Here is a 16593-nt window from a genome sequence, read left to right as displayed (position 1 = left end):
CTAGCAGAATGAGTTGCCATTGACCGGATGGGAAGCCCACAGAAGGGAGACGTTTGGGGTCACGGTCGGGGGCCATCACAAAGACAGCTAGAATTCAAGGGCTTGATTTTGTACCTTTGGAGTTTGAGGCACCGGTGAGACAAATAGTAGTGATCAAGTCCAAGGAGTAGGCCCCCCCAGCTAACAAGAGGACACTTAGCAACTTTATCTTCCATTCTAATCCCAGGTCCCCAGACCACATCTCAGGGCCCAGTGCTGGGCCACGTCACCAGCCTCCTTCCACTGGAGTCACATGTGGCTCCTCCAACCCCCGGAACCTGGTGGGAGTTATTTTCAACATCAGAAAGTAGAGTCGGGCTTCCCTGGTGGCGCAGTGGTTGAGAGTCCGCCTGCCGATGCAGGGGACACGGGTTCGAGCCCTGGTCTGGGAAGATCCCACATGCCGCGGAGCAGCTGGGCCCGTGAGCCACAACTACTGAGCCTGAGCGTCTGGAGCCTGTGCTCCGCAGAGAACAAGAGAGGCTGCGATAGCGACAGGCCCGCACACCACGATGAAGAGTGGCCCCCGCTTGCCACAACTAGAGAAAGCCCTCGCACAGAAACGAAGACCCAACACAGCCATAAATAAATAAATAAAATTAAAAAAAAAAAAAAGTAGAGTCTCTGTTTCGGCATTTGGATTATTCCGTCACCTCCTGTAGGTACCCCAAGGATAAGGAGCTGATGTTGTCCAAACATCTACATGACAAGGGTGGCTGTCCAAAGAGAGTCTTTAAAGAAGAAATAAACAGCCTGCCTGCAAGATGACTCTTTCTTCAGCTCTCACATTGGCCAAACCTGAACTTCTGACAGATCTGGAATCCCAACCTTTTCTGAATTTCCGCCACCAGGGATTCACAGGGTTGAAGGCCAGTGTATTAGTTTCCTGCGGCTGCTGTAACAAGGTACCATAAACTCGGCAGTTTAAAACAACAGAAATGTGTCCTCTCACAGTTCTGGAGACCAGGAAGTCCAAAATCAGTTTCACTGTGTTGAAATCAAGGTACCTGCAGGGCTGCACCGCCTCTGGATGCTCTAGGGGAGAATCTGTTCCTTGCCTCTTCCAGCGTCTGGCGGCTGCTCCCTGGCTCATGGCCACATCACTCCAGTTGCCAAGGAGAGCAACTCTGAGTCTCTCTCTGCTCCATCTTCACGTGGCTTTCTCCTCTGTCTGTATCAAATCTCCAGCCTCCCTCTTACGAGGATACATGTGATCACATTTAGTGCCCACCTGGTTAATCCAGGTTAATCTCTCCATGTCAGATCTTAACTTAATCACATCTGCAAAGACATCATCATGTAAGGTAACACTCACAGTTCCAAAAATTAGGACCTGATATTTTGGGTGCTCATTATTTAGCCTAGCACAGCCAGTCTCAACACACAGTAAGTCCATTAGCTTAATGATTGAAAAAAGAAGCTTTATGGGTCCATTCATGATCCAACAAGTAGCCTGGGAGCCCCTATTAAGTTCTAGGCCCTGGGGATAAAATGCAAAAGCAGACAGGCTCCTTGGAAAACAGACACAATCAGCTAATCACAAAACAAATGCCGAATTACAACTGTGGTGAGAAATACAGAGAGCTGCATGATTCTAAGTCCTGGGGGAGGCCGGGGTGGAGGTTACCGTAAGACAGGAGGTCTGAGGAAGCTCCCTTAGGATGTGGCATTCAAGTTACTGTTTGCAGGATAAATGGGGTTAACTGAGTGGAAGGAGGAAAGGCTGCAAGGCAGAAGGCAGAGAATGGAGAAAGGCCATTTCTGGTCATTTCCACGACCAGAAAGAACAAGTAAAGTAAAATACAATGAGAGCAGTGAGGCAGGAGCGTGGGGGTGAACAGGGACTGGAGAGGAGGCGTCCCAGGACGTGCAGCCCTCGGTCAAGCCCTTGAGGTTCCATCAAATCCAGGCTTGAAAAGAGCACTTTGGCTGCGAGTGGAGAAAGTGTGGGTGATGGAGAGCAGAGTGGGTGTGGGCAGACTAGCTGTTTTATTTTCATTTTAACAGCTGAGAGCTCAACTGTCAGACCATCATTTTCAGAAGACTTGTATCTGTTTGGCCTTCCCGGACACCCAAGCCAGCTCCCCAGCTTGCAGCAGCATCTCTCTTAGTCCCAGGATGCTCGTGAACAGCTCTGTCCCAGCAGTTCCCCCTTTAAACCCCAACTGCTGCCTCAGCCCCATTTTATATCCTGATCACAGAGATCGGTCTCAGTCATCTTTGTACCTATTCCAACTCGTATTTCAGTACTCAACACGCGCTAGTCTATGTGTGAGTGAAAGGGGAAAAGGAAAATCAAATTTTCTGATCCCTCAGCTCAAGGTTGCGAGAAAGGTCGTGGCTAGCTTGGGTGCTTAGAGTGAGGGGCAGCGTGAGCACAAGTCCCCCTTCTGAAATGCAGGCACGATAGCAGTCTAAGACCTCCATAAACCAGACCCACGGAATTATAAGAGCAAAGGGGGTGACGGCAAGAGAGCAGGGGAACGTCAGCAGGTCAGAGGTCAGAAAACCAGGCACACAGAGTGCAAAGGAGGGGAGCAGGATGGGAAAGGGGGATGCAACCCAGACAGCCTCCCGGGAATGGAGACCCAAATCCGCAACAGGACACGTATGCATTCTTGGTACAGAGGACCGGGACTGTTTAAAGTAGCCCACGTAAGACAAAGGGAAGGAAGAGCCTGGAAAAGGGAAGGAAGAGGCTGGAAACCTTTATGCTGATAGACAATTACACAAATGAAGGACGTTACTTTCTAGCGACGTTCGGCTTCCTTCTGTTTGGTACCTTCCTCCAAATCAGACTGGGTGACACATCAAAACATTTCTCTAACGTGTGTCTAATCTGAAATAGATTACAGAAGTAGGTCATTTTTCCAGGTACTTGTGTCAAAATTCAGACCGGAATCCAGGACTCCTAAATCCTGAAATTTACTGCTTTCTGCTAAGCTGTTCTATCCCCAAAGGAGCCAACACTGGGTTCAATTAACCACAGTAGAAAGCACTATTTGCCAAGTGAACATCCTCTATTTTGAATTCTTAATCCCCCCACCAGCTGACTTCACCACAAAGACGTGAATGTATAATTGAGACATAAAGAGAACACGCCACCAAATTAAACTGCCCTAATTTTAAATCAATATTTTTTTTTTCTCAAATCACATGAAATGAAGATCTCTCAAGAGAAAAAACATCTTGTTCCACCATCTCCAGGAGGCGTTCTCCACTAAGCCGAACTCCAGCAAAAGCCAATTAGATTTCTTACCAACATCAGACACTAAATTATCACAGACAACGCTCAACAGGAATAGAAATCTTAAGATATACTCCAAGGGGTGACACCGTCTACCCTAAGTTGGCCTGGAGACATCCGAAACACCAGGTCTCTACCCAACGGCTCCTGGGTACCAGTGAGAGGTGGCTGCCAGCGGTGGGCGGGCCTGGCGGACGCGAGGGGCTGCAGACCCCTTCCTGCGGTTCTCATTTACCTTTGGCAGCATCCTCAACCTCTCTGGCACAATCATCACTAGGACAGAGCTAAGCACCCCAGTGCCAACGGCTCTGTTTGCTAGTGTACCAAGAAAGGCACCTTAACTACACCGAGGGAATATCATCATTAGTGCCCTGCCCTAGGACCTCGTATCATCCTCACTCTTCCTCCTCCATGTCAGACGTTTCCAGGCTTTCCAGCTTTGTGCACGCCAGTGCTAGGACGCTTCTCTCCAGATCCCCTGGAAAATCCTGCTCACCTCTGAAGACCCTGGAGAAACACAAGCTTGTAGTTTTGCCTGATCTTGCAGATGAAATCAGTTCTTCCCTTTCGGTGTATTCATGGCATTTCTACGCATAAACATCCTAATTCCTAACCCCTGTTATCCTCTAAGAGGGTTATTAACAAATAATACAGCAGTCTCCTCTGCTAGACAGGGCGGGGACTCTGAACGCGTGTGGGTCCCCAGGGCCTGGCTTCCAAATACTGTTAAATGGAATTGAAAGATGACAGCTGACGATCCTCATGTGACAACAGATGGACTAAGGGACTTGGTCACCAACGTCTCCCCACGCCGTAAGAAGCTAGACGTTTCAATTTGGCAAGAAGAAGAGGGAGGGTTTAGACGTCTTTGAGTCGACTGCAAAAGTCATGGCCTTCAAATCAATGATGCTGTCCTTGATATCACTTTATACACACCCTTATAGGGATGACACCCAGAATCTTTAGGAATATAGTCATGAGCCAGATCCAATGGATCACAAAACCATAAAGACACCTCATACAATCCTTCGTTAAAAATATCTGCGTCAAGTTCAATTTGAGTAAGCCACAGGGAGCCTGTGATACGGGAATAGAAATCTAAAGGAATGCATTAGGAAGGGCCGCTTACTCCGAGTCTCCTGTTTGCCCGTCCCCCAGCAGAAAATGACAACACATCTTATTTGGAGGCTATAGGGCTACATACGACCCAGGAGGAGTCAGAGCTGCTTTCCTCAGCCCTCTGGTATTGGAATCTGAGGCAGCACAGACTCCCTGGAGAAAACCACCTAAGGGACAAGAATTCTGTGGTTGCTTACAGACCTCCCCCCTTGGGAGCCCTAACTGCTTACCTGGAGGGATGCTGCCTGACTCCCATAAGGCTTGCTGTGAAGCAATAGGGTCACCCGGGCTTCCTGCTTCCCTAGAGCTCTGCGTGGTGTGGAGGACAGGACAGGGGACCTGTTATTACCTACTGTACTGACCAGGAAGCACCAGCAGGCAGGTGCCGAGTTTTCCCAACTGCCTAGGAAACAGATCCTCCCCAGCGACACCAGAGGGCACAGAAAATGCCATTATTAAGCCTGTATAGATTTTACTATAGCTATTTTCTCAGATTTCTTTAGTATCATAGACTCTACCCTACTTGGTAACAGATGGATGACGTTCCGGGGGTTTACTGAAATTGAGTAATCTCACGAAGAATTTTTGCCTCTCCATGGCCCATAACTGCATCAAAAAATTAAAAAACTCAGCAGGTAAAACTGAGTTGCCTCATTTGCATGCTGTCGAAATTCTGTAAATCAATTTCAGGTAAAATGCCCTACTTCCTTGTCATTCTCCAGGGTGCTTTGAGGAACACTTTCATTTTGTGGTGGAATTTCATTGCCTGACTTTTTGAAAGTTCTGCCGAATTCAGAGGTACAGCCTTGCGACCAGGCCCAACGTGCGTTTTGATCTACATCTGGAACGGGGGAAGGAAGAGGTTAGATGGTTTGGAGAGCAGTTTGGGATGGCAAGTGTGACCTACTGTCACACAAGGCCACTGGCAGCTGAAGAACGCAGATGTGCTCAAAAGGCGACTTCTGTGGACTCAGGGCTGGACGGTGGTGCCTCCTCTACTATGGACTCAGCGAGATGTAGCCCGAATGGAAATTAGATGGTGCAAAGGTCTCTTCAGCTCCACGGGAGCCTCGCGGGGCCAGGGGGCAGGCTGCTTTCAGCGGGGGATGTGGCTGTCTGAGAGACAGAAGTCTTTGCTTTCAGTGTGAGGATTACATTATTCCCTTTGATCTGTTGTTTTTCAAATTCCCTTTTGTTCAGGTTCTGGGTGGGGAGGGTCTATGGGGCGTAGGTATCTAGAAATTAGAAGTTATTGTTCCTGTTCTCTTAATCATAATAATGAGTTTGGCTTGACAAGGTCAATTAATTATTCAGGATTAGAAAGCAACACGATTCTACATATCAGGCGGGTATGAGGGGAGGGTTCTGAGCAGGGAGACGATACCAGGTAAATGCAGGGCTGGTACCACCAAAGCTCTGTTGTTTGCAAGTCACCTGCTGGTGCTGGCTATTCCCCGGCCTGGTCCCTTTCTCTCCGGGATCCCACCAGCCCAGGGAAATGGACGGCCACATCCTGGCTTCCTCCTCTCATCCCTGTCTTATTCCATAGACATTAGCGGGGGACCCCCTTCACATGAGCTTCAGAGCTGTTTGACTCCAAAACGCAGGTAATTAACTATCAAACCATAGCAGGGATTTTCAGATTAATTCTGCCCAGGAAGAAATAGGAAAATTCATTCCGACCAAACAAAAGGGAGGGGGTAATTAGATGCTCCAATGACAAAAGAGAGACCTAAATAGAGTCTAGAAAACTGATACAGGGCCCAAAGCTTTTGTTAGTGTTCTTTTTACACCAGTACCCCCATCTTTATAAGCACTGCATCCTACCTTCCTCTGTCACGCAGGTAGGTCTCTAAGTGAGACTGAAGCCCAGCAGGTACAGCAGCAGACCTGCCAGGCCGGGCTCTGCATGCTGATAAGGAGAGCATTCCCTAACGTCCCTGAAGACCACCAGGGCAGTCTTCCTGCACTGCCACATAAGGGCTTTTACAAATACAGTTAGGGCTTTGGGGATGTCTTCCGTACTGTCCTGAATTTGGCAAACAATTCAGTCCCACAAAGCATTTTTTTTCACTCAGCTTTCCAGGATGGGGCCTCTTCCAAGAAACAATGGAGACAGGGTAGAGCTTTTCCATATGCAGAGAAGCCTGGTTTGGCAGCAGGATCAAGAAGGGGAAAGGATTAAAATACATACGCAGCTGAACTGGAGAAGCAGCCTCTTATTAATTACACCCATAAAGCAGGGCACCCTGAGGTCACAGAGATGGAAAGCGCTAGACCCAAATGTTCATAAATCGGAGACGGATCGCCCTCACGCTGGTCTAAAAGATCACGTTCCGGCTGCCTGAGTGGGCATGTGAACCCCCGGGTGGTATTTCTTACTTTTCACAAACACATTTTGAACGGAGAATTCAAGGCATCAGAAAATCACGAAGTCCAAGCATCTGAACACCTCCCCACTTCCCCGCCCCCTGCCGCTGCCTGCGGCTTCACCACAGGGCACTTTAGATGCGATAAGCGTCACCCTCCCCCGGCTGCAAGGCCAGAGTCTCGATGTCCTGGTGGATGTACCTCCTGCATCTGCCCACTTATCCAGTCCCCAGGTTCTGCCTCTGCTCCTTGGGACACAGCTTCGGACTCCGGATGTCCTACTCTGTGTAGCTATCAGAGGAACTCCAGGCCTCCATCTTTTTCAACAAGTCTCTCCTGTTTTTCTCTTTTTAAAGGTTTTTTGATGTGGACCATTTTTAAAGTCTTTATTGAATTTGTTACCATACTGCTTCTGTTTTATGTTTCGGTTTTCTGGCCCCGAGGCATGTGGGATCTTAGCTCCCCCGACCAGGAGTGGAACCCGCACCCCCTGCATTGGAAGGCGAAGGCTTGACCACTGAACCACCAGGGAAGTCTCACTTCTCTCTTGTTTTTAAAGCACCACCATCTTTTCTAATTTCCATCTTCTCTCCAAAATCCCATCCCCCTTTCCACCGCAGAGCCGGCCTTCGAAGTCAATGATGCCCATTCTTGTTTCAGCACCTGCCGCCCAGCCGGCAGTTCAAGGCCTCTGGGGATATTCTATCCGCACGGCCCAACACAGGAGCCACCAGTCCCCAGCGGCTGCTGTAGCACCTGAAATGCGGCTGGTGTGACTGAAGGAGTAAATGGCAAATTGTATTTGGTTTTAGCTAGTTTACATTTAATGCTGAGCAGCTGCTTAGCTCAGATGTGCTGTCCCTCGCTTCCCTCCCACACTGGCTCCAGGACCGCTCTCCTCCTGAGGCCGCCCCTTGCTCCTGACCTGCCTCTGGCACTCGCCCCACGTGACTGCCCGGGCTCTGTCTGCAGCCCTGAGCCCGCTCCTGCCTGGACGCTGCCCCTGGACAGTGTGAATCAGAAGCGCCGTCAGCCTTGTCCTGCGGGCTGGTCTTATAGCCCTGGCCATGCAGCCTGAGTCCTCTGGGGTTTCGCACTCTCCCCTCTTCTCCACGGCTCGACTTCAGAGCCGCTTCTCCACCCCTGTGCCTTCCACCTCGGGGCTTCTCTCTGGAGCCCAGGCCTGCCTGACCACTGTCCCCACTCCAGCTACTTCACCAGTCCTGCCGAGACCTTTGGAGACCACCCGCCCCCAACAGCACGGGAAAGATTTGGGAGAATTTAGGTAGCCCCAGAGCGATCTTCCTAAAAAAAAGATACAGGGAAAAAACAACGCAACAGCAACAGGTAGTGAGAAGAGAAGAGATGGACCCACGAACAAAAAAGGAACCAAGCATCCCCTATTTCCCTTTTCCTTTACTATGAGTACACGATGTGCTATCAACAGATGTTTAAAATATCCTAGGGAGCGAAGCACAAATCTAGAACTTGCCACCAGTGAAAGGCTCGCCTTGAGGGTTGCAAGGGCTGAAGATGCACTAAGAGCTAAGGTCCAGAGCACCCAGGCCAAGGGAGGCCCAGCCCCGAAGCCCAAGCTTGAGCCAGAGGACGGGCCAGTGCCCAGGAGCCCACGGGAAATGTGGCTGCCGTGTAAGCGGACCAGCCTGGTCTCGGTATAGGTCATCCTGAACTCTATTAAAATGTCTGATCAAACACTACGGGGGTGAGAGGACCCAAGGGTTTGGAGGCACTCGGTGCTCCGGAAGGATTTAGACAACAGCTACACTCGCAGAACCTAAATTCCTGGGGAGGACTTGGGCACATGGCATACAAGTCCATCTTCCCCCCACGAATGGCAACTCATACTTCAGGGGCAGCATTTCGTTCATCTTCACGTGCTGAGTGCTTGGCCAGGGTGCTGGGAAGCAGAGTTGTTTCTCAGTGGCGATTTACGTGTGAATGAACGAAGGCGAGGGTGGGGCAGGCACAGAGGGCTGAGGGGCCGGTACTTAGGCAGGTGCACGGGTGGTACCAGGTCTCAGCAGGAGTTAAACACACAGCACCGCAAGCAGAGAGAAGACCCAGTACAAAGAACAAGCGGGGCAGTAGGGGTATTTGCTAGAAAGGGGGAAAATATAATCTCAGACTTTAGTAAGCTCACTTAATTCTGTGAAAATAATATTACTTTCCTTCTGTGTGCGTTTATTTATGTATGAAGCTGACGACATGGACACAAATACACACACTCATGGGTGGAAATATGAGTTTCGTTATTTTCTGCTGCTGCTATCATGTGTGTGTCTGTCTGTGAGTATGTGTTTAATGACGGTAATACCATGTTGAAAAGTTAAGACGTCTTCCATTCCAACACCGTGCTGCAAAGGGCTGAACAGGGATGTCTACAGAATCCAGCAGTCCGATTCTGCTGGGAATTAGGGTTGACGTTCAGTACAATAAATGATTCCAAGATAAATACATTTCTCTCTTTTTTTTTTTTTTAAGTCCTGGATGGTGATGTATCCTCTTTCCAATACAGAAACAGGGGAGCCTGGCTCTATTTAGTTTGTCTGATTGCTTTTAAGAGGAGGGACAGGTTGGCTCCGAGAAACCATGGTCCTCTGTTCATTAAAGTGTCAATAATGCCCGGTCCAGGCATATCGACAGCAGATTAGCTCAGGCTGAGTCTATGGACAAGACCAGAATCTTTTTTAACCCAGCTTGTTTCCAGATCAATACACCCATCAGCATTTGAAAATTAGCCCAAGATGAGATTCCGATACTTGAGGTGGTATGTCATGCTCAGAGGCCACCTTGCCAAGCCACAGGTGTAAACGCCTAGCTGGGGATTAGACACTTTCCATCCCCATGGAGACGAGTGAGGATTGATGGAGACCCCATCCTCCACGCCCTGCCCCTCCCACCCCCCCCCCCCCCCCCCCCCCCCCCCCGCCACACACTCTCAACCTTCCCTCTTTGAGCCTGTGTAAGTCCTTGGGGCTATAACCCAGCCATTTGCCTCAAGGGGCATTTATTAAATGTGCACTTTGTTCGAGGCACTTTCCGGGTGCTCAGGGCAGGAGTGTATGGGTGTGAGCGAGGAAGGGCAGGGGACCTTAAGGAAAAACAATGACGCACACATGATCCTTGTTTTCAAGGAGGCTTCGGAGTTTTTCACGACTCCTTCCATTTTCCAGTTCCATAAAGGTCCTGCTTCCTGAGGCCAGCGTCTGTGATGGTGTAGAGTTCCTAAGGTCTGTCTGTCGTTGTCAGGCACTCTCAGCAGTAAGTGTGTGTACTAGGGGGAGGGAATGGGGTGGGGGGGCATGGGGCGTGGCTGCAAACGTACCCCCTGGTGCTACCGACTGGGTCACTGGGGCATCCATCAAACTCCCTCACAGAACAGTGTGACTCTCAGTCTTTTTCTGGCCAATAATAAAACTTCCGCCCACTAACGCCATCTCATGCAACAATACCTACTCTGCTGTTTGTGACACATTCTGATACTGTCTATGCAATTCCATTTCCTTTAAAAAATGCTGTTTGTATCCAGCAGTTTGAAGATTTTCATATATAGAACCAACAGAGGAAACAACCATCATCATTTCCTTTTAGAAAGAAAGAGGGGAAAATAACATAAAATAAAAACAACTTGGTGTGACCAAGCTGTGTCATAGCACGGGGGGCCACCCACCCCACTGGCCTCATCCCTCAGCCGCCGGAGCCTGTGTGGGTCTCCCTCCAGCCTGTCCTCTTCCCACCACTGCCCACCGACCTCGCCCTTCACAGTCGGGACCCTGACCCAAGCTGCCCTCTGTCCTGCCTTCTCCCAGCTCCCCTCCCTTCTCTCCCTTCCCTGCTCTTTGTCGCTCTCACCTACCGTCCACAGCTCTCCCCTTCCCTCTGGGATGCTGGAAAGGAGGGGAGAGGAGGCTGGAGGAGCGTCTGGACCTGGAGCTTACTGCTGTGGACCTGCCATTCAGGGGGATGAAGAGAGCTGGGAATGAGAGCTGGAGAAAAGACCAGCAGAGGATCTGGCTCCATTGCTCAGGGGCTTCCCCTCTGAGGTAAAGGAGCAAGGATGTGGTGCACAGTTAAATACTGTTTTTTTTGTTTGTCTGTTTTGTTTTTTTAACATCTTTATTGGAGTATAATTGCTTTACAATGGTGTGTTAGTTTCTGCTTTATAACAAAGTGAATCAGCTATATGTATACATATATGTCCATATCTCCTCCCTCTTGCGTCTCCCTCCCACCCTCCCTATCCCACCCCTCCAGGCGGTCACAAAGCACCAAGCTGATCTCCCTGTGCTATGCGGCTGCTTCCCACTAGCTGTCTACCTTACGTTTGGTAGTGTGTATATGTCCATGCCTCTCTCTCACTTTGTCCCAGCTCACCCTTCCCCCTCCCCATACCCTCAAGTCCATTCTCTAGTAGGTCTGTGTCTTTATTCCCGTCTTGCCCCTAGGTTCTTCTGATCATCTTTTTTTCTTTTTCTTTTTTTCTTTTTTTTTGATTCCATATATATGTGTTTTTAAAAAGTTTAAAAGAACAGCAGCTGTATTTTTTAAAAACTAGCTAACACTTAACCAGCACCTCTGTGTGCCAGGCCCTCTCCTGAATGTTTACACATCAGTACATGGAAAATATAATCCCCTCCACTGACCCTCGCAACGTTGACTCCATTTTACAAAAAGAAACTTTGAGTCACAGCTGGAAACCTGGGGTCGCACAGCCAGAAAGTGGCCGAGTCTGATTCTGAGCCCTCGCTCCCTGTCTGAGAATCCGCCTGCACGGCTGCGTGTTGTCTGAACGCCCAGCACCTGCTCTGCTTATGGGGAAGCAGAGAAGGGCCTGGGAAGCATGGAGACAGCGGAAGCAAGAGATGCAAAAACACAGACCTCAAAAGCTGGGGGTGGGTGTGAGAGGCTCAGAGGAAGGGGAGGGGAATGGGGTGCAACGAAAACACAGAGGCTATCAGACACAGGCATTAAAGGCGAGATGTGGCATCAGAAACCCAGGGCTGGGTGGTGAGAGAAGAAGCCAACAAGCTGGAAACCACAGAGGTGGCTGTGACGGCCATGTCCCAGGTAGGTGTTTAGAGCATCTGCAGTGGGCTCTGCCTTCTTTGAAGGCTGTGTGAGGGATGGCATATGCGCAGTGCCAGAGAGCTAAAATGCTGGTCTTAAAATAACGCAAGCTTAGCAGTGGATGGAACCTTAAAAACACTTGGAGGAGAAAAAAGCCAAGGAAAGCAATAATCAGGAGCTAATTTTCTGAGAAAATGTATTATTGGAACAAAAGCAAAGAACAAACAAAAAAACAAACCCTAGTCCTATTCAATGGGAAAATGATTTGAAATTTTAGCATCAGATGGCAAAGCGAAAATTAGGAAATTGTCCTGGCCAGATGGAACAGACAGACTCATCTCAGTTGAGAATCACAGTGAAAGTGTTGGATACAGGCTCTCTCAGCCGCCCCTGCACCGGCTGCCCCGAGGCCACCTACCTTGCACGATGAGGTGCACCCGGGAGGTCTTGGGGTGGTTGTCCGTCTGCACGGAGCAGGTGTACGGGCCCTCGTCGTACACGTCCACGTTCTGGATCTCGATGCTGTACTGGGTCTGGGTGTTGCTCAGGAGGACCACGCGGGGGTCCAGACACCACTTGTCGTTCCCGGCATAGAGGATGGTGCTGCGGTTCAGCCAGGCCACCCGGGTGACCCGGTTGTCAATCGTGCACCTGGAGGGAGGACCAGACAGGTAAGTCAGGGGACCGCAGAGAAACGGGAGCCATCAGGGTCTTCTTGGCAAGGCTGAGATGCCTGGTCACCTTGCCTTGTCTTCGCCCCCTGCCCCCAATGTGTACACGCACACCTCCTGTTTGCTGTGGCCTGGGTGGAACGTTCTGGAACTCAGCGTCAGAGGTCTGGCAGAACTGCAGCCTCAGCACATGCGCTATTTCAGACTTCCAGGTCCTGAGTGATTCTGTGCTTCTGAAAACCCCTGAGCACAGGACTATTTCAATACCCCTAACTATTCACTCGTTATAGCCTGGAACCATCACCCATCCTGGGAATGGCTGGGCCCTGGGACTACCCCCATCCTCCCCCCGCCCTGGGATTTCCATGATGTGCATATGATAATCCCTCACACTGCTTTCCAGATGTTCTGGGTGTACTAAGTTGCCCAATACTCAAAACAACCCTGTGAGGAAGGTTCTACTGGTAAAAAGAATTGAAGAACAGAGACACTGAACGCTTCTGGCAAATGGCACAGATAACGTGCGCTAGATCAGAAACCCAGCTTTTAACTACTAAACATTCCTTCTCCCATCTCAGAATAGCGGATTCCAACAGAAGGCTTTTGAAGTCAAAACTAAATATGGACCCACCACCATTGCTATTTCTCCTCATTATACCCAGGGGCAGAAATGTTCAATTACTGCTAGACTAAAGGCATTTTCCAAAATCTCAAAATGGTTCGTACATGTAAAAATAGACTTTCTTTCTTTTATTTTTGCATCTGGAGTCCCCAAATTGTGGAAGCTCCCTTCTCTTTTCCTACACTTTCAAATTTCCCAGCTACTCTGGCCAAATCCTCATCAAATCTGTCTGCATTCATTTCCCTCTCTAGCCACAGCGAGTATGTTTTACGGCCTGAGGCTAAATTCACAGACACAGTGTCCTGATCCTGGCTATAATGCTGGAAATAGCAACTCAGCCACGGTAGGTACAGTGCTGCCTCCAACGTAATCATGCTTTTGCAGGGTACCAGGTACTTTCACATCCACCCTGTGTCATGTGATTCTTGCAGCAAATCGGTGAGATAGATGATCTCACCCATCCATTCTCCACTTTAAAGATCAGGCCTCCAGGGTCGGAAATGGTCTGGTGACTTGCCTCAGGATAGGGAGCTAGGGAGTGATGGAGAGTCAGACCCCTCAGCCAGGTTTTAAGTCCTGGTCCTGGGTGCCCCTCAGGATGTGCAAAGGTGCATTTTTCAGGGACGGTTGCTTCCGCTGAATTCTCATAATTGTCTGTGACCATAAAAAGCCTGAGAACTGCTGCTGAGTACAGCAGCTTCCCCAGGCAGTCCCCCTCGAGATGTGCTCTCCAGCGCTGTGCATCCTTTCCACGCGTACTTGTGTAAATGTCACACGATCATTGCCGGGCCTCTCAGGCACAGGCAGAAAGGCTTGGTGAGAGGCCCTGTAGGGAAAACTGCTCAACCAGAAACACCTCTGCTCAGCTGTCCAGCTTGCTTTGCGCTGCTTACTGTGTTTTTTGGACAACAAAGGATAGAAATGATGGGAAACCTGACCAGGGGAGTATTTCTGAAAGCGGGCATGGACCACTTGCATCAAAATCACAGGAGGTGTTACTGATTTTCTTGTCCTACTGATTCAGAATCTTTGGGAACTCAGAAACATGAATTTCTAACAGTACCCCAGCTGGGTCAGACACCCACCAAAGTTTGAAAAGCACTGGGATATACAGCAGGGTATCCAGGACCAGCCACATAACTTGTGGATCTCAGTGCAAAACGCAAATGCAGAGTCCTTTGCTCAAGGACTATTAAGAATTTCAAGATGGTGAGAGCAGGGCATTTCACAAGTGCAGGGTCCTGTGCGAATAAACACACACCCTGAAGGGATGTCCCACATTTCTGTGCTTGTAACTCTCTTCGGGATCTTACTTAAATATGCGTTCTGATTTGGAAGGTCTGGGGTGGGGCCTGAGAGTCTGCATTTTCGTAAGCTCCCAGGAGATGACAATGCCGATGGCCCCCAGACCATCACTTAAGCAGCATAAAGCTAGAGGGAACTGTATGCACGTGAGGGTTTGAGAAGCACTGAGCTAGCCCTTCACTATGTGAAAGTGTGACCAGAAAACCAGCAGGTCGTCATCGCTGGGGAGCTTGTTTGAAACACAGACTCGGGCCCCACCTCAGATATAATGAACGAATCTGCATTTTCATAAGCTCTCCAGTAACCAGGATGCACATGTGGTCTGGACTGGTCTAGAGTGAACTCCAAGACTTGCTGTCGGCTGTGATAACAATATCCTGAACATACCATGAGACTGAGCAAGAGGTAGGGAAGAGCAGCTGATGCAGGAAGCTGGGCCTCCCTGATGCTGTACTTGCCTTGCACACCTGATGCTCGTCCTCTCAGGCTACCTCACTAAAATGTGGATGTGAGCCACCATGGTGTGAACCCCCTTAAGAACAACACACTCCACAGCTCGCTTTGCTAGCAATGTACCTGGGATGTCATTCATATTCATGACTTTAAGGGCAGTCACTGCTCCGAATTTTGCTTGGATCCAAGGGGAGGAATTGGTGAAATTCATATTCACAACTGATGTTTCATATTACTATATGCTAGGTATCCTGTGAGTCTATGGTATGTGCTATTTTACCATCTTAAAAAAACTTGGTTGCATTCACCTATACGGCCAATTTACAGATGAGGTTAACTGAGTCTAAGAAATATTATCCAAATGAACTAAGATCACCCTGCAGAACCAAGATTCAAACCCAGTTTTTGTTTGTTTGCTTATTTTCCCCCAAAGTCAGTGACCTTAAATGTCCTTATCCAGGGCTTCCCAAAAGTCCCTACAACATTTAAATTCAACTATCTGTAAGTCCTGACAAAGTACAGATTGCTGGGCCACTACCTGGTCTGGGGACCCCAGTTTGAGAACCATTAATTTAGACATTTCACTGGTTTCTGGTGACACGAGAGCCGCAGCGCAAGTGGGCACTAGGAAGTGACTCTCATTTGAAACACTTTTCCACTACTTTACGGGAGAGAACTTTCTTGCAACCAAAGTGCCCTGGGAAGCCGGAAGCAGAGTCTCATTTATTTTGTCCTCCGGCAACTGAAATTTGACCAAACACCAGGTGAGTGGCAGTGGGGCAGGAAATGCTGATCAACAACCTCTAAACTGCTTGAATAATTGTTTCTGATGCCCACAATGGGGGCATTTCACAGCCTCTCAGTGAACACGAGAGGACCGTCCTGGGCTTCCTCGTGAGTGTCTAATGATTGGAAATTGAATGAAACGGAAGTGGTCTCACCACACTGCACCGCACTCACAGGGCCAAAGATGTTCATTTGCAGGAGCACACAGCCAATTTCAGCACAGTTATGCGGCCCCTGTGCTATACTACACTGAAAAGCCGGCATAGCTTCCGCCCTGGTTTGGGGCACATCGAAGGTCATGATTAGAGGTCCAAACTGTCATCGCTGGGTATCAGTCTTGCTGTGTCTCCACGGAATTAATGTGGCTTCTGAGAGATGAATCACAAAGGTAACTTGGTGGCCAACTCCTGCCACCTCCTCGTACCTGCCCTCATCTATCCGTCTCATTTACAGAACGATACACAGGAGACAATTCTCCAAGTATTAAAAAAAAAAAGTGGACGTGAGCATAACTGCACTCTCAGGCAGAGTTGATGCTTTGGTTAGTGGGGAGTTGGCGGGGAGACCAGGTGGGAAATTCAGTCAACAGGTTCCCTTTTTCCAGAGACAGCCCTTAGTTCACTTCCACAGAATTACTCCTAAAACACATGTATTTCATGCTATTTCAGCTCCCTCAGGAAGGGGATCAACTATAAGATTAACTGGAAGTGAGCAAGTTCAAACTCAACCCTCCCTAACTAATCCAGATAAGTGTAAGAAGACATGGCCACTTGCCACTGAGGAAAGAGTCAAAGGTCAGCCTAAGGCAGGCCAGGAAGAGAAGTGGAGAGTCAGAAAGGATTGGAGATGCCCTGGCCCAACCCTGAAGCCCTCCACCCCTTCCCCCCACAGTC

The 16593-nt window shown here is 49.3% G+C and overlaps 1 protein-coding gene across 4 annotated transcripts in view; it reads right to left on the bottom strand.

Annotated features, from left to right (window-relative positions):
* Positions 1–16593, bottom strand: part of NTM (neurotrimin) — a 402807-nt gene that overhangs the window by 176874 nt on the left and 209340 nt on the right. For all 4 annotated transcript variants that reach the window (XM_060158016.1, XM_060158018.1, XM_060158017.1 and 1 more), the window contains exon 2: positions 12282–12514. In XM_060158016.1, coding sequence (XP_060013999.1) covers positions 12282–12514 — 233 coding nt within the window. The remainder of the gene's footprint in view (positions 1–12281; positions 12515–16593) is intronic.

The sequence above is a fragment of the Lagenorhynchus albirostris genome, chromosome 9 (assembly GCF_949774975.1).
Source record: "Lagenorhynchus albirostris chromosome 9, mLagAlb1.1, whole genome shotgun sequence".
In the NCBI taxonomy this organism is placed as follows: Eukaryota; Metazoa; Chordata; class Mammalia; order Artiodactyla; family Delphinidae; genus Lagenorhynchus; species Lagenorhynchus albirostris.
The sequence above is the reverse complement of the archived record's forward strand: the minus strand, read 5'-3'. Positions and strand labels throughout refer to the sequence as shown.